The sequence below is a fragment of the Dama dama genome, chromosome 17 (assembly GCF_033118175.1).
Source record: "Dama dama isolate Ldn47 chromosome 17, ASM3311817v1, whole genome shotgun sequence".
Lineage (NCBI taxonomy): Eukaryota > Metazoa > Chordata > Mammalia > Artiodactyla > Cervidae > Dama > Dama dama.
Window position 1 is genome coordinate 70,081,633 of NC_083697.1, and position 21,497 is coordinate 70,103,129.

The 21,497-nt window shown below is 38.9% G+C and overlaps 1 protein-coding gene across 3 annotated transcripts in view; it reads right to left on the reverse strand.

Annotated features, from left to right (window-relative positions):
- Window positions 1-5,509: 5,509 nt before the first annotated feature.
- CNGA1 (cyclic nucleotide gated channel subunit alpha 1) overlaps window positions 5,510-21,497 on the reverse strand; it is a 52,420-nt gene continuing 36,432 nt past the window's right edge. For all 3 annotated transcript variants that reach the window (XM_061164698.1, XM_061164697.1, XM_061164699.1), the window contains 5 exons: window positions 11,684-11,725; window positions 11,486-11,596; window positions 10,176-10,283; window positions 8,832-8,938; window positions 5,510-7,308 (listed from right to left, as the gene is read on the reverse strand). In XM_061164698.1, coding sequence (XP_061020681.1) covers window positions 5,894-7,308; window positions 8,832-8,938; window positions 10,176-10,283; window positions 11,486-11,596; window positions 11,684-11,725 — 1,783 coding nt within the window. In that variant the 3' untranslated portion in view covers window positions 5,510-5,893. The remainder of the gene's footprint in view (window positions 7,309-8,831; window positions 8,939-10,175; window positions 10,284-11,485; window positions 11,597-11,683; window positions 11,726-21,497) is intronic.

Sequence of the window (21,497 nt, forward strand, 5' to 3'; positions counted from 1 at the left end):
ATGTAACCACCAAGGAGAGCCTCATAAAGCACTCAGGTTTGTGCAGAAAGCAATCAAGTCCAATCCCATAGTGAAGTAAACACTGAGCCAGGGTTAAAAGTCCAGGCTTTGCTGCCTAACTAGCTGCGTGAATTTATACTTAACTCATCTTTTTTTCTTCTTGTGGAATAATTCAAATATACCAAATATAGAGAGAATATATGTCCGTATTTGTATGTAGGTTTGCCAAATCTTAACATTTGGACTTATTTCCTTCATATTGTTTTAAAAGATATAGAACATATAAATGAAGTCCTATGAATTTTCCAGTCTCTCTTCCATCCCATTCTCTCCATTCAACACAGAAGTAACCACTCTCCTGATTTCTGCTCATTCCTCTGCCTGTTATTAAACTTTTATATCATAGGTACAGATCCATAAGCGCTACCTAGTACTTTGCTGTATGTTTGTAAGTTTTGAATAGATAATAATTGTATGTACATACAAGAGTCTGCGCAAATGAAAGTGTTAAGAACAAACACAATGGAGCCTCAGGGCTTGGATTCAAATAGTGGTTGTGTAACTTTCTTCTTATGGGCATCAGGCAAAATATGTAAACTCTCTGTGGCTCCATTTCCTCATCTGTTAAACAGGAGACATAAGAGAACCTAACTTCTAGGTTGTCCTGAGAATTAAATGAATTGACATCTGGAAAATACTTGGGACAGAACCTGGCACAAACTCCGCACTACATAAACGTTCAGTTCAGTCACTCAGTCGTGTCCGACTCTTTGCAACCCCATGAACTGCAGCACGCCAGGCCTCCCTGTCCATCACCAACTCCCAGAGTCCACACAAACTCATGTTCATCAAGTGGGTGATGCCATCGAACCATCTCATCCTCTGTCATCCCCTTCTCCTCCTGCTCTCAATCCCTCCAGCATCAGCGTCTTTTCAGATGAGTCAGTTCTTCACATCAGGTGGCAAAAGTATTGGAGTTTCAGCTTCAACATCAGTCCTTCCAATGAACACCCAGGACTGATCTCCTTTGGATGGACTGGCTGGATCTCCTTGCAGTAAAAGGGACTCTCAAGAGTCTTCTCCAACACTGTAGTTCAAAAGCATCAATTTTTCGGCACTCAGCTTTCTTTAGAGTCCAACTCTCATGTCCATACATGACTACTGGAAAAACCATAGCTTTGAATAGATGGACGTTTGTTGGCAAAGTAATCTCTCTGCTTTTTAATATGCTGTTCAATAAGCAGGGTGACAATATACAGCCTTGACGTAATCCTTTTCCTACTTGGAATCAGTCTGTTGTTCTATGTCCAGATCTAACTGTTGCTTCCTGACCTGTATATAGGTTTCTCAAGAGGCAGGTCAGGTGGTCTGGTATTCCTATCTCTTTCAGAATTTTCTACAGTTTATTGTGATCCACACAGTCAAAGGCTTTGGCATAGTCAATAAAGCAGAAATAGATGTTTTTCTGGAACTCTCTTGCTTTTTCAGTGATCCAGCAGATGTTGGCAATTTGATCTCTCTCTGGTTCCTCTGCTTTTTCTAAAACCAGCTTGAACATCTGGAAGTTCACAGTTCATGTATTGCTGAAGCTTGGCTTGGAGAATTTTGAGCATTACTTTACTAGGGTGTGAGATGAGTGCAATTGTTAGTATTCAAACATTTTATAGAATCCATTATGTGAATATATTCCAATTTAAAAATCATCTCCTTTCCACAATCATTTAAGTTGTTTACTTTTTTTTACTGTTACACTCTTCAACATGTCTCACTGTTGAAGAATGTGGCCAATATTTGTAGTGACTATAAACACCTAAGAATGAACTTTCTGGGTTTTAGGTTAAGCCAACTTGGAGCTCTAGCAGATACTAGCATATTGCTTTCCAACATATGGCAAAAATTTCCAGTCTCATGCAAAGTTCCCATTACTACATCCTCATCAGTTTTACTGTCGTCTGATCATCATTTCTGTATTTTCAAAATGAGGAGGGATAAATAAGATGATCCCTAGAGTGTGCATTTTCTATGTTCTCTGATTCCTTTCTCTTTAATTTCCCACTTTCTCTCTTCACCTTGAGATAAACTAGTCCAGCAAATAGCAAACTGTTTCTTCTGAGTCTATAAGCCTCTTTTTTTTTTTTTTTGTATTTTATATTCTGAATAGTCTATAAACTAGGATATCCAATAATACAATTTCAATAGTCATAAGGAAGAATATAACTTAAACTGACAATGTCCAAGCCAGGCATACATCAAACACTATTAAAACATATCTGTGGTTTTCAAACATTTTAAAGCAGTGGACTTTTTAAAAAATAAAAATATAAAATGAAGCTCAATATAAATGCTTCTTGCTTCTTTTCTCCCCATTTTGCTTACCTTTAGAATGCATCTTACACATTGGTAAAAGCTTCTTGCAATGAAATTATATTAATGCCTAGATGAACTTCCTGAAAATAAGAAATATTAAAAATTTTAATTTATGTTGTTATTTTACCCACTACATTTATATTTTATACTTTATTTGATCATGATTTCATTTTAGACTAATATATAGTCTATACTAAAATCTTCTAAAAATATTCATGTTAGAGAAAGACTGCCTATTGTTACCAAAAAGCTCTGATTTTACTACCTACAATTTCTATGAGAAAAAAAAACAGCTTCAGACTCTGAAGTTCATAATTATAGGCAGATATTGCCTCCTAATGGTAAGACACTTAATCACATCATATTTCAAGTTAGAAAAGTTGATTTTAAAAAATTCTGCAAAACCTTGAAGTAATCTCTTCCTATATCATATTATAATAGATTTGGGAGGAAGGCAGAGTACTTACCAGACACATTGGCAAGCCTGGGTCATATTGTCTCTGATCTGCCATCTACAAGTCCCAGAATTCTCCCTCTCATTTCCTCTCAGATGTCATTACTAAAGATCTTCCAACTTCAGCCAGCCTTCACTTGTCCTTACATCAAGCCTGTCCTAGTCGTAACATGTTAAGATGCTAGTCCCAGACAGCCACTGGAGTGTGGGATCCGGCTGGAATGTGGATGGTCTCTGGATTGATAAAAGGAGAGCTCCTGCTTTGACATTCACATGTACCCAAGTCAGGACACTTACCATCAGTCTCACCAAAGCCACATGTTCCCTGTCCTTTTTTTTTTTTAATTCGCTCATGAAGCCAGCAGAGAAGGCAATGGCAACCCACTCTAGTACTCTTGCCTGGAAAATCCCATGGACTGAGGAGCCTGATAGGCTCCTCAGTCCATGGGGTCGCTAAGAGTCGGACTCGACTGAGCACCTTCACTTTCACTTTTCACTTTCATACATTGGAGAAGTAAATGGCAACCCACTCCAGTGTTCTTGCCTGGAGAATCCCAGGAACCGGGGAGCCTCATGGGCTGCTGTCTATGGGGTCACACAGAGTCGGACATGACTGAAGTGACTTAGCAGCAGCAGCAGCAGCAGCATGAAGCCAGAGCTCAGTTGTGAAGTTCTGCTTCACACTCCAGGTGTCTAAAACTGGAGTCTTCACCACCTGGAAGAGTCATGAAAAAGGATTTGGCTAAACCCTCCTTAGCCCAAGGCTTTGCACCAAGAACCTGCTACCTATCTGATGTAAGCTCAGAGCTTGGGGCCAGAGGTCATCAAATCAGAACCCTTGGATACGTCTCTAGTGCAGATCAGATTCAAGGTGCCCCCCACTGGATGCTGTGGTTGGGGCTGCTCCTCCTTTAGGAGACAGCCCTGAGCCTGGTGTGTAACCCTCACTTATTCCCGGCAAACCTGCTATGAGAGATTTTTATAACAGACAATAAGGAACACAAAGAAAAGAATAAAACACAGATGAAGGAAAAGGAATAATAAGAAATAAAAGAGAGGAAAAGGAGCACTTGTCTCAGGAAGAAGCCATATTTTTTTTTATTACTTATTGATTCACCCACTCCAGGACTAACCACTTCCTCTGCAGTGAAGAAGTATTTGCCTGTCGATATTAAGGATATAGGTAGGATGTTGAAGGGAAGACTTCAAAGGCTTCAAAGGCAAAGACAACATTTAGTTCAATCTTATTGGTAGAGTAGGATAACTTCCACCATTGGCATACACTGATAGAGGTCCATAGAGATATCTGAAATGTCAAATTAACAAGTCATATTATTAAGTCATATTAAGTCATGTTAAGTCATAGTATTATAGGCATGGATAGAAACCTGAAATCGATCCCAGTGATCTGTGGTAGGAACTTACTGAGCCCCATCTGAGTTGAGCAGCAGAGCAGTATAGCTGATTGTCAGTGTCTTCTGTGAGCACGCACTTGTCATATAGTCCCCGTTTCTTTTCTAGACCCACCCTCCCATTAACTCCTTCCTGGCTCTCTTCTCAAGTTTAATGTATGAATTACCTAGGGGGTTGCTAAAATTCGGATTCTGATACAGCAGGTCTGGGTTAGGGCCTGAGATTCTGAATTGCTAAGATGCTCCTATGATGCCCATGCTGGTCTATAGCACTTCCAGGTCTCATTTTCTAACAATTTCCTTTGTTCATCACCCAGCAAAAGTATTAGCTTTATCTCTTCTTCTTATTGCTGGTCAGTCAGAGAAAGGAGATAGTAACCAATTTCTATCAAGGCGTAATAATCATAAATTTTAAAACTTATATAACTAAAGATTCTTATAATATTTTATGATTTTCAATTTCATGATTTTCAACTTCCCAGATAGTTCAGTGGTAAAGATCCTGCTTGCAATGCATGAGACATGGGTTTGAGCCTTAGGTCAGGAAGATCCCCTCAAGAAGGAAATGGCAATCCATTCCAGTATTCTTTCCTGGGAAATCCCATGGACCCAGGGCCTAATGGGCTATAGCCCATGGGGTTGCAGAAGAGCCAGACAAGACTGAGCAACTAAAACAAGGCTTACTCGACGGCTCAAACGGTAAAGCATCCATTTGTAATGCAGGAGATGCAGGTTCAATCCCTGGGTCCGGAAGTTCCCCTGGAGAAGGAAATGGCAACCCACTCTATTATTCTTGTCTGAAAAATTCCATGGACAGAGGATCCTGGTGGGCTATAGTCCATGCGGTCACAAAGAGCCAGACACAACCAAACACAGCATAGTCATATGTGTGTGTGTACAGAAAAGGAAATGGCAACACACTCCAGTATTCTTGCCTGGAGAATCCCATGGATAGAGGAGTCTGGAGAACTTCAGCCCATGCAGCTGCAAAGAGTTGGACATGACTGAGCACACACACACCATGTGTGTACGTATGTGTGTGTGTGTGTGTATATATATATACACACACACACATATATATAAATATGATTTGTCATGCTTATATCAGTAAGAACTTTCTTTCAACCATTCTTCCCAAGCTCTAGAGTAAATGATTAAGGTCTTTAAAATGACCTGGAAGCTCTAAAATGTCCTAAACTCTCGACTAAATTATCAAATAAATAATATTCGCTATAACTTTAGGATTTATCTCACTTTATTGCATTCTAATTCTTTTTAAATAGTATTCTGAACATGAGGTACATGATAATTTTCAGTTGCTCCTGAGAAATATAAATTGTCTGAAAGTGAGAGATGCTTGTTCACTTTTATAAAGAGTGTAACATAAAAGGACCATATGTGAAAAAATTAGAAGATAAGAGATGCTGATAAGTTAATTGGTTCATATCTTTGCAGGTTATCCATTGTGAAAAATTCTAAGTGTGATGATTCTTTAGCTACAGTACCTCACAAGTGAATGTATGGCTTTGTGCCCTGCACCAAAGCACATTTTCCCTATGGAAAAATTCCCAGCTGAGTCATCCTTGTCTTCCAGCTTACAGGTACCTTCATCACATCACCAAAAGGATCCTGAGGAATGTCCTTATGAAAAATCAGCTTTTCAGTCCTGTGTAGAGTCTGTGGGCCCACTTTCAGTTCCAGATCCTTCGATAGCTGAAAATTCTATGTCAATAAGTGGTTTCAGGAATTTCTCGACCTTGGTTAGTCTCTGCTTCAGTTTCTGCTGCATTGACTCATACTCAGCCAGGATCCGAGCAAACCTTGTTTGCAGGAGGTCTACTGAGCTCTCCATTCGGGTGACCTTCTCCTCAAGATCTTTAGGATCACTTCCAGCATTTGCAATGTTTATGTCCAATAGACCATCTTTCATCAAGATTTGCTTCCCTTTCTCTTCTAGCATACCTTTGGCATCTGGGTACTCAGTCAGAGCTTCCATGAGGTCATCTTTTGAGAGACAGAATAGATCTGAGTAGCCAATGCTTTTAATATTGGCTGTTCTTCGATTGCCAGCTTTGCTACCTTTAATATTAAGGATGCTGATTTCACCAAAGTAGCTGCCATCACTCAGTACCACAAACTGAGTGATCCCGTCATCAGCCACCACAGCGAGTTTGCCTTCCTTGATGATGTACATCTCTCGGCCAATATCCCCTTTCTTGCAAATGTAATCTCCAGGACTGTAGACTTGGGGTTGTAATTTCAAGACCAACTCCACCAACAGACCAGCTTCACAGTCCGCAAAAATGCGCACCTTTTTTAATGTGTCTAAGTGAACGTTGATGGCGATCTCTGCTCTTAATTTATCAGGTAAATACTTCAAGACTTCTCTCTCATCCACTGTTTTTTTGTTGGTCCACAGATAGTCGAACCATTTAATAACTCGCTTTTCCATATCTTTGCTTACATTTCGAAAATGCATGTATTGCTTAATCGCATCAATTCTTGCTTGAAATTCTGCCCTGGCTGCATTCATGTTGGAAATCATAGAACCTATGTTACCGACAATGGTGGCAAAAATTAACACTCCAATGAGGAAATCAGCCACCACAAAGAAATACTCAGAATCCCTCACGGGAGGTGGTGTTTCCCCAATAGTGGTCAAAGTCAGTGTAGACCAGTAAAGACTGTACACATATTTTCTAGCCAAACGGCCAAAATCAGGATCATTAACATCAGGATAGACCCATGTGTCATTTCCAAACCCAATAGCTTTGGAAATAGAGAAGTACACACATGCATTCCAATGGATGATGATGATGATATACATAACAAGGTTAGAGATCCTGAAGATGTTTGGGTAGTTTGTCCTTGTTTCTGTTCTCTGGAAGAATTCAAACATTCGAGAGATCCTTAACAATCTGTTTAATCTAATTTCTGGATAATTCCAGCCGAACTTAATATACAGCAGATCAGTTGGGATCACTGATAGAACATCAAGTTTAAACTGAAAGGTTGATTTATACTTCTCTATGAGTTTACGCTCTTCCTTCACCAGTAGTCCTTGTTCTAGGTAACCTAAAATAGAAAAAAAAAAAAAAAAAGTGTTTTTCCTTTTTATGTCATTGTGAATTTTTCTACAGTAACTCTCAACCAACTTCGTTGAGTTCAAAACAAGAGTTCATTTCAATAAATACGCTCTCAGCAATGTAATGAGATCAACATATGACCGTGGAAAATGTTCTGTTGCAGAAATAAAAAATAAAGCTTTATAAGTACAAAAGTGAGAGATTATATGCAATGTATAAATATGAGGTATATATGCAAATTTCTCTAGACTCAGCATCTTGTCCAGGTAAAGCTATTCTTTTTATGAACAATGTTCATATGAAGTTCTCTGCATGCTCTAGCACTGTGTTTAATTCCTCGTGCCACTCTTTTGTCAGAATCCCAGCCTCACTCTTGAAGCTTGGGTACCTTCTTGCTGTCTGACTATCCTGCATATTCTTGCCTTACCCCTTCAGTGTGAAGCATATCTTCTTAGAGGCTTCATTTTCATATTTCTGTCTTGCCCTTCCCCAGGCTAACGTAGACATCTGGGATCTTCCTTTCTCTTAAGCTGCTACCATGGGCCTTGTGTATTAAACCCAGAATTTCAGTGATCTGAAATATTTCACTAAGGAAAATTTTATGTTCTTCCTATTTTGGTTACCAGAGCTGTGCATAGAACAGAACTGAAATATTGTTTCAGTGCACTGATACTAGAGAATGTCACTATTTTACATAATGATTCTTAAAAGCCATTCTTTGCATACATAGGTTACCTTTGCATGTAGAGAGCAGTATAGAAACAATGAGCTTATACCTATTTAACAAGAATAATTAAGTAAGAAGCTATCAGATCCTGCCCAGATTATTGGTCAATAATGCCTCCCCATGAACCATAAAGTTGAATTAAGGATGTATGTCCGGTTTCTTATAGTATTTCTAGGAAAGCTCTGCTAAGTACAATGACCTTTCCCCCCATGTCTCTTCAAGGTACCTCTGTTAAGCAGCAATTACCCTTTCCTCACAGAGCTGCAGAATATTTCTGTTCTCTCTGTTCCTCTTGCCTGGTATAAGCCCAGTGAACAGGCTAATGGAGGAAAACCATCAATCCACATCCAGAAGGTTGCTAGTAATGTCCTTCTGAATCAGTTGGAGTGGCCTAAACCTGTGGGTTGGCCTTCCCTGGTGGCTCAGATGGTAAAGAACCTGTCTGCAATACAGAAGACCCAGGTTCAATCCTTGAGTCAAGAAGATCCCCTGGAGAAGGGAATGAGAAACCACTCCAATAGTCTTGCCTGGAGGAGTCCATGGGCAGAGGAACTTGGCAGGCTACAGTCCATGGGGTCACAAAGAGTCAGACACAACTGAGCGACTAACACACAAGAGCCTGTGGGTGGGTATATGGTACTCTTGCTTTCAACGGTGCCTTTTCTTCTCAAACAAATCTTTGTTTTTTTTTTTTTTTTTTAAGAATACTTGAATTAATAAATTTCAAGTTAAACATAGAGACAAAAGCACAAAATTGCAAAATATCCAAAACTAAACATATTTACCTGTCCTTGTTCGTACAAACATATCAAGAAGATAGACTATATCTGATAAGTAATCAAAAATGAGCCAGTATTCTAGGTAATCAGACTGAAGTTCATCAAAACATGCTCTGTAAAAGAAAAACTTGTATAAATAAAATGAAATGGACCAATTTAAATAAATTTAAATAAAAGTTCTCTTTGTATACTTTGTCAACAAAGGTCCGTCTAGTCAAGGCTATGGTTTTTCCAGTAGTCATGTATGGATGTAAGAGTTGGACTATAAAGAGAGCTGAGCATCAAAGAATTGATGCTTTTGAACTGTGGTGTTGGAGAAGACTCTTGAGAGTCCCTTGGACTGCAAGGAGATCCAACCAGTCCATCCTAAAGGAGATCAGTCCTGGGTGTTCATTGGAAGGACTGATGCTGAAGCTGAAGCTCCAATACTTCGACCACCTGATGCGAAGAGCTGACTCATTGGAAAAGACCCTGATGCTGGGAAAGATTGAGGGCAGGAGGAGAAGGGGATGACAGAGGATGAGATGGTTGGATGGTGTCACTGACTCAATGGACATGGGTTTCGGTAGACTCCAGGAGTTGGTGATGGACAGGAAGGCCTGGCGTGTTGCGGTTCATAGGGTCGCAAAGAGTCAGACACGACTGAGCAACTGAACTGAACTGAGAAATATAATACACTAAGGTGAGGAGGGGTCCTTAGAATCCATTTACTCAACCATGGTTTTCCCAAATTTATTCCCAAATCTGAGGGTTAGATTTAGTTTTTTCACATTTCTGAATTTCAACATTCTTTCCATTATACCAGTCAGCTTTGTGAAAATATCAAATGAAAATAAATGGCTCAAGCTAATGTCAAAATATTGATAATTTTTGGTGATAAACATTGATAACCAGGTTCATACTCACTGTTTATACCCAAAGTTCCTCAGAAAATCACGCTTGGCCCTAGATGACTGAGATGTTCACTGTCTAAAAGACAAGGAACCATAGATACTACTTGGGAAACCCATCTTGCTTTATAAAATCTATATCCTTGATCTTTTTCCAGTTTTGGCAATTTTCTTTTTCTTGCAGGCCAAAGAAAATAAAAAGTTTCTCTCAAAATTCTAATTAAATGATTGAGCAATTCAAAAGTTTAAAAGTACGCCCATATCCTCCATCCCAGTTCTGGATTTCAAAGGATATTGGAAACCAAAGAACTCATGATCTTAGGAAAACACAGAGAATGATGTAACATCTAGAAAACTGGTGGTGGAGCAAGGTGTGTCCTGAAGAGTTCTAAGCCAAACGGTTAAGTCAGTGAAATTGGAAACTAGAAGCGGGTTGAGATCCATAAAAATATATAGACACCTTGCAATAATCATGGTCCAGTTATACATAACAGGTAAGGTGATGCAGAACAGCCAGTTGTAATACATATTTCCTGAGGGATCAATAACCACGACTTCCTTCTTCTCTCTAGCAGCAATTAGAAATAAATGGAAGGTTACCAAAAAACAAGATTTTTATTTCACATATCAAATATTGTTACACCCATCACCCACAATTAATGATATAAAAACAAGCTGGAGAAGCTCACTCCACAGTGGGAAGACTAGTTTGGCATAGTGCATTAATCATAAGAAACTGGTTAGTGAGGGGTGGATAGTTAAATTATTAGTCTCACATTAGACCATACTTTAGACTTTATCCAAGCCCTTATTTTACTGTGATGCTGCAGGCACTTCTATCACTCCAGCTACTGAGAAAGAACAATGACACAGATCATGCCAAACTCTGGATATTCCACAGATCCCTTTGGAGGGTTACGGGTGGTGGGAGAATGATGGTTTTGCCACTCCCCTTACCAGGTAATATAACAATCAGGGACCACATTGTGAGGGGGAACTCATGGCTTCTTTCTCATCTGTATGGAGAGAAGAATATAGCACAATCTAATAAAAAGTACTCGTCCTTAAGTGTGGATGAAGAATTGAGAAGCAATAGAGGACAAGAGAAAGAAGAAAGGAAGAAACTATACGATCAAATGACATTTTAAAAAACTTTCTGGTATCAAGACTATTATTTTTAAGGATTTTTCCCTTTATACATCAACAAATTTCTAACAGGCACAAATCATTAAACCATTGTCTGATAAAGAGTTTTCTTTGACTAAGCTAAAAGAACAGTTTTTTCTTTAATTATAAAGTAAAAAGATAGCTCGGAAAACATCACTCAGTCTTATTCTTATGAAATTCTAATTCTTAAGCATGGCTTTTGTAATGAGACTACTTTACTTTAGATTATTTGCCATGCAGTATGTATGACTCAAAAATATTAATGAAATTATTAAATTTTTACTTCAAATAAAAAAAATTATGGTAAGATCCTAGAAATGCAACTTTCTTTGGATCCTAAATATGTCCCAATAGTAAGTTTATCTTCATCAGTGCTTGAGGAAGGAAATTACTATGACACTGAAAGTTCTTGATGAGAAAATTAAGATTAAGACTACCATTGCTAATTTTAAGGAAATTGGAAAAAAAATTAATTCACATTTGATAACAATTTATTTGGCCTTTACACAGGGCCTCTTTCCTATAAATTTCTGGGAAATTATCTCTGCATCCAAAACCCATCACAAATTTACTTCAAATCTCAATGCCATTAAAAATACTTACTCCTCTTTCTTATCTTTGCCTTTCTCCTCTTTCTTTTTCTTGTCTTTGTCCTTTTCTTTCTTCTTTTTCTTTTCTGGGTCCTTTTTATTTTCATTTTTACCATCTGGCTTGCTGAAAAAGTGAGCAATATAGTTGGTAAAACACAAAAATGTTATGGGCAGAAAAATGTGGAGTCATTGAAGCCAAAGTTTCACTTACCTCTTCTTTTCTTTTTTCTTTTTCTTCTTTTCTTTTGGTTCTCTATAGGAAAAAAACAGTATCTGCATCACATAAACAAATTATGTTCTGACTTCCATTCTTATTCACTTTCCTCTTCATTGGGCAAGAATTCTGAGCTTTGTGTTCAAAGACACACCTCCATGTTCAGAGACCAGAAATCTGGTCTCTTAATGGAGGGTTCAACCAAAAATAGACACATACCCAGATAAGAAGCAAATAAAAATTCCCGGGAATTAGTGCATGTAGAAAATTGGAGAAAATGGAGGTGGATAAAGACATAAACCCAAGGAGGGAAATTTACAAACTAACAGCTACAAGAGTGCACTTTCAAAGTCTCAATGCATATCCCAAAAATGGTTACTTAAACTTTCAGCTTCTTGATGTCACTTAGATTTATACTTGAATAAGAACTTTAAGAATTTCCAGAAAATGTCATGACATTTCTCTAGAGGGGTAATTCTGAATGAAGCAATGTTTTATGAGCAGTCAAAAAGTACTGTGGTAACAGAATTAGAATTCCAGTTCTTAGGCTGATTCATATCAATGTATGACAAAACCCACTGGAAAAAATAATAATAATAATAATAAAAATAAAAAAAGGAAAAAAAAAAAAAAGAATTCCAGTTCTTAGAATCATTCACTGGATTTGAGATCATCTTCTATATACAGTTTCATCTTGAGTGGAGAGTATGGGATTAGAGGTCTCTTTTTGCAGTTGGCTTTCTCTGTCAGCAGAAGAATGCATTCTGGAGTCAGAGCAAAAGTCATAGCAGGCTGTCACTGTTGGCTCAGATGTCTTGGGAAAATATATTATTCAGAGTTGAATGAACACACATCTCATTACTACTGGGATAGTCAGAGAATGCTGTTAAAGAGAAGTAGGGGAGGAGGAGCTAAGATGGCGGAGGAATAGGACGGGGAGACCACTTTCTCCCCTACAAATTCATCGAAAGAACATTTGAACGCTGAGCAAACTTCACAAAACAACTTCTGACCACTAGCAGAAGACATCAGGCGCCCAGAAAAGCAGCCCATCATCTTCGAAAGGAGGTAGGACAAAATATAAAAGATAAAAAGAGAGACAAAAGAGCTAGGGATGGAGACCCATCCCAGGAAGGGAGTTGTAATAGAGGAAGTTTCCAAACACCAGGAAACCCTCTCACTGGCGGGTCTGGGGGAAGTTTTCGAATCTCGGAGGGCAACCTAACTGGGAGGAAAAATAAATAAAACCCACAGATTACATGCCTAAAAGCAACTCCCAGCAGAAAAGTACCCCAGATGCCCACATCCGCCACCAGCAAGTGGAGGCAGAACAGAGAGGAGCGGGTGGCATTGCTTAGGGTAAGGACCGGGGCCAAATGTCCTGAGGGCAATTGGAGGAAGCTAATGTGAGATAGCAACTTAAACTGTGGGATAGCAAGAGAGAGAGAGAAAATTAACTGGCCCGAACACACTGCCAGCCCTTTGCAGAACAAAGGGACTGAGCAGTTCCAGAGAAGAGCTAGCTGGCGGCGGACCAGCCCATCCCCCACTGGAGGCAGGAGGCAGGGGGGAGGGGAAAGGGGCAAACTCGGCCCCAGAGACGGCACCCCCTACCAAACTGCAAACAGGCCTCCAGTTTCTAACCAAAGACTTCCTGAAATTCTGGATGGTCCACATCTGCCGGGAGGGTCGCGGCTAGAAGGCTAGCTCTCCAGAACAGACACAGGGCGCACGCACCCGACTGGCGTGCATGGAAACTGAGGCTGGGGCCGCGGAGGGGAGAAGGTGCACCGCACCCGGGGAGAGTGCACCCGTCAAGCTCCTGGCTGCCTGAGCTGCTCGGGCCAGGGAAGGCACAAAACGCAGGCCCAACCGAGTCCGCCTTTTTGTGGAGTACCCGATAACTGGAACTGCACGCAATGCAGGGTCTGCTCCATATAGAGCAGCCGGGAGCCTGAGCAGTATAGACAGGGAAAGCACACACCCGTGAGCGGGGGCAAACCCAGTGTGACTGGAACACTGTGAGTTGTACCCACACACAGCGATATCTGTCTGCAGCGCCCCCCCCCCCCACCTCCCCGCAGCATGACTGAACCAGAGAACCTAAACAAGAGACCACCTCCGCCCGCCTGTGTCAGGGTGGAAATTAGACACTGAAGAGACTGGCAAACAGAAGCCAAATAAACAAAGGGAACCACTTCAGAAGCCACTGGTGACACCAACTACACAGGAAGGGGCCTATAGATATTGAGAAGTATAAGCTGGAACGCGGAGCTGTCTGAAACTGAACCAAACCCACACTGACCACAACAGCTCCAGAGAAATTCCTAGATATATTTTTACTTTTTTTTTTTTAATTAAAAAAAATTTTTTTTTCTTTTCTTTTTAAATTTTTTTCTCTTTTGTTTTCTTTTAAAATTCCCTGTCACCCCTCCATTACTCCTTAACTTTCATTTTCATATATTTTTACTATTTTTTTTAATTAGGAAAAAAATTTTTTTCTTGTTTTATTTTTTTCTCTTATTTTCTTTTAAAGTCCTCTATTACTCCTTAATTTTCATTTTCATTTCACTGTAACCTTGCAAAAAAAAAAAAAAAAAAGGAGAAGCCCTATTTTTAAACTGAACTTCATATATATTTCTAAATTTTTTTGTGTTTTTGTATTTGTATTTAATATTGTATTTTTAAGAGTCTAACCTCTACTCTAGGTTTTTAATCTTTGTTTTTCAGTATTTGATATCAATTTTGGACATTTAAGAATCCAATATTCAGTATCCATTTTTACTCAGGAGTGTGTTGATTACTCTCTCCCACTTTTGACTCTCCGTTTTCTACCTCAGAACACCTCTATTTCTTCCCTCCCCCTTCTCTTCCCAATCCAATTCTGTGAATCTCTGTGGGTATCTGGGCTATGGAGAACACTTTGGGAACAGAGAACTGCGTAGATCTGTCTCTCTCCTCTTGAGTCCCCCTTTTTCTCCTCCTGCTCATCTCTATCTCCCTCCTCCCTCTCCTCTTCTTCATATAACTCTGTGAACCTCTCTGGGTATCCCTCACAGTGGAGAATCTTTTCACCATTAACCTAGAAGTTTTATTATCAGTGCTGTATAGTTGGAGAAGTCTTGAGACTACTAGAAGAATAAGACTGAAATCCAGAGGCAGGAGACTTAAGCCCAAAACCTGAGAACACCAGAGAGCTCCTGACTACAGGGAACATTAAGTAATAAGAGACCATCCAAAAGCCTCCATACCTACACTGAAACCAACCACCACCCAAGAGCCAATAAGTTCCAGAGCAAGACATACCACGCAAATTCTCCAGCAATGCAGGAACATAGCCCTGAGCGTCAACATACTTCCCAAAGTCACACCTAACACATAGACCCATCTCAAAACTCGTTACTGGACACTCCATTGCACTCCAGAGAGAAGAAATCCAGTTCCACGCACCAGAACACTGACGCAAGCTTCCCTAACCAGGAAACCTTGACAAGCCAATTGTCCAACCCCACCCACTGGATGAAACCTCCACAATAAAAAGGAACCACAGACCACCAGAATACAGAAAGCCTGCTCCAGACACAGCAATCTAAACATGATGAAAAGGCAGAGAAATACCCAACAAGTAAAGGAACATGAAAAATGCCCACCAAGTCAAACAAAAGAGGAGGAGATAGGGAATCTACCTGAAAAAGAATTTAGAATAATGATAATAAAAATGATCCAAAATCTTGAAAACAAAATGGAGTTACAGATAAATAGCCTGGAGACAAAGATTGAGAAGATGCAAGAAATGTTTAATAAGGACCTAGAAGAAATAAAAAAGAGTCAATTAAAAATGACTAATGCAATAAATGAGATCAAAAAAACTCTGGAGGGAACCAACAGTAGAATAACGGAGACAGAAGATAGGATAAGTGAGGTAGAAGATAAAATGGTGGAAATAAATGAAGCAGAGAGGAAAAAAGAAAAAAGAATCAAAAGAAATGAGGACAACCTCAGGGACCTCTGGGACTATGTGAAACACCCCAACATTTGAATCATAGGAGTCCCAGAAGAAGAAGACAAAAAGAAAGGCCATGAGAAAATACTCGAGGAGATAATAGCTGAAAACTTCCCTAAAATGGGAAAGGAAATAGCTACACAGGTCCAAGAAACCCAGAGAGTCCCAAACAGGATAAACTCAAGGCAAAACATCCCAAGACACATATTAATCAAATTAACAAAGATCAAACACAAAGAATAAATATTAAAAGCAGCAAGGGAGAAAAAACAAATAACACACAAAGGGATTCCCATAAGGATAACAGCTGATCTATCAATAGAAACCCTTCAGGCCAGAAGGGAATGGCAGGATATACTTAAAGTAATGAAAGAGAATAACCTACAACCTAGATTACTGTACCCAGCAAGGATCTCATTCAGATATGAAGGAGAATTCAATAGCTTTACAGACAAGCAAAAGCTGAGAGAATTCAGCACCACCAAACCAGCTCTTCAACAAATGCTAAAGGATCTTCTCTAGACAGGAAACACAGAAAGGGTGTATAAATGCGAACCCAAAACAACAAAGTAAATGGCAACGGGACCATACCTATCAATAATTACCTTAAATGTAAATGGGTTGAATGCCCCAACCAAAAGACAAAGACTGGCTGAATGGATACAAAAACAAGACCCCTATATATGCTTTCTACAAGAGACCCACCTCAAAACAAGGGACACATACAGACTAAAAATGAAGGGCTGGAAAAAAATATTTCACGCAAACGGAGACCAAAAGAAAGAAGGAGTCGCAATACTCATATCAGATAAAATAGACTTTCAAATAAAGGCTGTGAAAAGAGACAAAGAAGGACACTAAATAATGATCAAAGGATCAGTCCAGGAAGAAGATATAACAATTATAAATATATATATATATATATATATATATATATATATATATGTACGCAACATAGGAGCACTACAATATGTAAGGCAAATGCTAATAAGTATGAAAGAGGAAATTAATAGTAACACAATAATAGTGGGAGACTTTAATACCCCACTCACAACTATGGATAGATCAACTAAACAGAAAATTAACGAGGAAACACAATCTTTAAATGACACAATGGACCAGCTAGACCTAATTGATATCTATAGGACATTTTACCCCAAAACAATCAACTTCACCTTTTTCTCAAGTGCACACAGAACCTTCTCCAGCATAGATCACATCCTGGGCCATAAATCCAGCCTTGGTAAATTCAAAAAAATTGAAATCATTCCAGTCATCTTTTCTGACCACAGTGCAGTAAGATTAGATCTCAATTACAGGAAAAAAATTATTAAAAATTCAAACATATGGAGGCTAAATAACACGCTTCTGAATAACCAACAAATCATAGAAGAAATAAAAAAAGAAATCAAAATATGCATAGAAACGAATGAAAATGAAAACACAACAACCCAAAACCTATTGGACACTGTAAAAGCAGTGCTAAGGGGAAGGTTCATAGCATTACAGGCTTACCTCAAGAAGCAAGAAAAAAGTCAAATAAATGACCTAACTCTACACCTAAAGCAACAAGAGAAGGAAGAAATGAAGAATCCCAGGGTTAGTAGAAGGAAAAAAATCTTAAAAATTAGGGCAGAAATAAATGCAAAAGAAACTAAAGAGACCATAGCAAAAATCAACAAAGCTAAAAGCTGGTTTTTTGAAAAAATAAACAAAATTGACAAACCATTAGCAAGACTCATTAAGAAACAGAGGGAGAAGAACCAAATTAACAAAATTAGAAATGAAAATGGAGAGATCACAACAGACAACACTGAAATACAAAGGATCATAAGAGACTACTACCAGCAGCTCTATGCCAATAAAATGGACAACTTAGAAGAAATGGACAAATTCTTAGAAAAGTATAACTTTCCAAAACTGAACCAGAAAGAAATAGAAGATCTTAACAGACCCATCACAAGCAAGGAAATCGAAACTGTAATCAGAAATCTTCCAGGAAACAAAAGCCCAGGACCAGATGGCTTCACAGCTGAATTCTACCAAAAATTTAGAGAAGAGACTATCTTACTTAAACTCTTTCAGAAAATTGCAGAAGAAGGTAAACTTCCAAACTCATTATATGAGGACACCATCACCCTAATTCTAAAACCAGACAAAGATGCCACAAAAAAAGAAAACTACAGGCCAATATCACGGATGAACATAGATGTAAAAATCCTTAACAAAATTCTAGCAAACAGAATCCAACAACATATTAAAAAAATCATACATCATGACCAAGTGGGCTTTATCCTAGGAATGCAAGGATTCTTTAATAACCACAAATCAATCAATGTAATATACCGCATTAACAAATTGAAAGATAAAAACCACATGATTGTCTCCCATATGATTAACTCAATAGATGCAGAAAAAGCCTTTGACAAAATTCAACACTCATTTATGATTAAAACTCTCCAGAAAGCAGGAATAGAAGAAACATACCTCAACATAATAAAAGCTATATATGACAAACCCACAGCAAGCATTACCCTCAGTGGTGAAAAATTGAAAGCATTTCCACTAAAATCAGGAACTAGACAAGGGTGCCCACTCTCACCACTACTATTCAACATAGTTTTGGAAGTTTTGGCCACAGCAATCAGAGCAGAAAAAGAAGTAAAAGGAATCCAGATAGGAAAAGAAGAAGTGAAACTCTCACTGTTTGCAGATGACATGATCCTCTACATAGAAAACCCTAAAGACTCTACCAGAAAATTATTGAACTTAATCAATGAATATAGTAAAGTAGCAGGATATAAAATTAACACACAGAAATCCCTAGCATTCCTATACACTAACAATGAGAAAACAGAAAGAGAAATTAGGAAACAATACCATTCACCATCGCAACAAAAAGAATAAAATACTTAAGAGTATATCTATCTAAAGAAACAAAAGACCTATACATAGAAAACTATAAAACACTGATGAAAGAAATCAAAGAGGACACAAACAGATGGAGAAATATACCATGTTCATGGATTAGAAGAATCAATATTGTCAAAATGAGTATACTACCCAAAGCAATCTATAGATTCAATGCAATCCCTATCAAGCTACCAATGGTATTTTTCACAGAACTAGAACAAAAAATTTCATAATTTGTATGGAAATACAAAAAACCTCGAATAGCCAAAGTAATCTTGAGAAAGAAGAATGGAACTGGAGGAATCAACCTGCCTGACTTCAGACTCTACTACAAAGCCACAGTCATCAAGACAGTATGGTACTGGCACAAAGACAGAAATATAGATCAATGGAACAGAATAGAAAGCCCAGAGATAAATCCACGAACCTATGGACACCTTATCTTTGACAAAGGAGGCAAGGATATACAATGGAAAAAAGAAAACCTCTTTAACAAGTGGTGCTGGGAAAACTGGTCAACCACTTGAAAAAGAATGAAACTAGAACACTTTCTAACACCACACACAAAAATGAACTCAAAATGGATTAAAGATCTAAATGTAAGACCAGAAACTATAAAACTCATAGAAGAGAACATAGGCAAAACACTCTCCGACATAAATCACAGCAGGATCCTCTATGACCCACCTCCCCGAATATTGGAAATAAAAGCAAAAATAAACAAATGGGACCTAATTAAACTTAAAAGCTTTTGCACAACAAAGGAAACTATAAGTAAGGTGAAAAGACAGCCCTCAGATTGGGAGAAAATAATAGCAAATGAAGAAACAGATAAAGGATTAATCTCAAAAATATACAAGCAACTCCTGCAGCTCAATTCCAGAAAAATAAATGACCCAATCAAAAAATGGGCCAGAGAACTAAATAGACATTTCTCCAAAGAAGACATACAGATGGCTAACAAACAGCTGAAAAGATGCTCAACATCACTCATTATCAGAGAAATGCAAATCAAAACCACAATGAGGTACCATTACACGCCAGTCAGGATGGCTGCTATCCAAAAGTCTACAAGCAATAAATGCTGGAGAGGGTGTGGAGAAAAGGGAACCCTCTTACACTGTTGGTGGGAATGCAAACTAGTACATCCACTATGGAGAACAGTGTGGAGATTTCTTAAAAAACTAGAAATAGAACTGCCATATGACTCAGCAATCCCACTGCTAGGCATACACACTGAGGAAACCAGATTTGAAAGAGACACATGCACCCCAATGTTCATCGCAGCACTGTTTATAATAAGCAGGACAAGAAAGCAACCTAGATGCCCATCAGCAGATGAATGGATAAGGAAGCGGTGGTACATATACACCATGGAACATTACTCAACCATTAAAAAGAATTCCTTTGAATCAGTTCTAATGAGATGGATGAAACTGGAGCCCATTATACAGAGTGAAGTAAGCCAGAAAGATAAAGACCAATACAGTATACTAACACATATATATGGAATTTAGAAAGATGGTAATGATAACCCTATATGTAAAACAGAAAAAGAGACACAGATGTACAGAACAGACTTTTGGACTCTGTGGGAGAAGGCGAGGGTGGGGTGTTTTGAGAGAACAGCATCGAAACATGTATATTATCTAGGGTGAAACAGATCACCAGCCCAGGTTGGATGCATGAGACAAGTGCTCTGGCCTGGTGCACTGGGAAGACCCAGAGGGATCGGGTGGAGAGGGAGGTGGGAGGGGGGATTGGGATAGGGAATACATGTAAATCCATGGCTGATTTATGTCAATGTATGACAAAAACCACTACAATATTGTAAAGTAATTAGCCTCCAACTAATAAAAATAAATGGAAAAAAAAAAAGAGAGAATTAGGAATAAACGTAGGCATCCAGGTATGGGTAAGAGTTGTAGAGGCTGAGAAGAAGAGGAAGAATGCTAAAGGGAGGGAAACTTTCAGGTGCAAATATACAAATGAACTTAATCTGGGTAGGAATGGCCCAGCGGAAGTAGAAAACTGCTACCAAGGAGAAATAGATAAAATTGACAAGGATCTGAGGTTTGGCACCTAAGGTTGTCATGTACAAACAGTAACAGAATATAAAGTCAGATAAGATGGAATTTACAGCTACAGGAGTACATTCCTATGATATAGGATTTCACATCCTAACACAGACCCTGGGAGATGGTGCTGACACCTTCTTAGATGGCATTTAAAAGTTCAGAAAAGGTGATGGCTCACACTAAGTGACATAAAAATTACAAAATGTCATGGCAGATGGTGGAAGAAGGTATCACAAAGATTCAGAGAAGTGGCATGCTAAAAGAATATACTAAGTAAGGAAACTAGCCCACCAACTGACTGTGTTCCCTAAGAGGTCTGAGAGGATACAAAAATGATAGGGACTGTGCTGGTGAGAGGGGCGCCAGCATCACTGGGCAGCTCAGAGGTGCTATCCACTGTTCACCTCAGCTGGTAGTGAGAGACACTGACCTGGGTATAGAACCAGATTCCCTGAGAGCAAAGGGATGACAGGATCTAGAATCACGGAGATCAGTGGCAGTGCTTACCCATCAGAAAAGAAGTGGGCCTGATTGTTGTAATAGGCAGTTAAGTGCATGAGGAAGCCAGGGCCTTAACCCACAGAAAGCTATAGAAGGGGTTAATAGTCTACTGTGTTCCTAGATAGGTGAGCATCCCATTGACTTGTCAGGGTACTGTTTAACATTTACAATAAAAACACAAACCAGGAATGGATGATCAGGAGGTTGAGGGCAAGTTACCCCAAAAAAAGTCACAACCCCTTGAACAGTTTCCAAACCTGAGTAAGCTTTCAAAAATGAAACCACTGACTGGAGGAAAAGCCAAGCTCCCATGAAG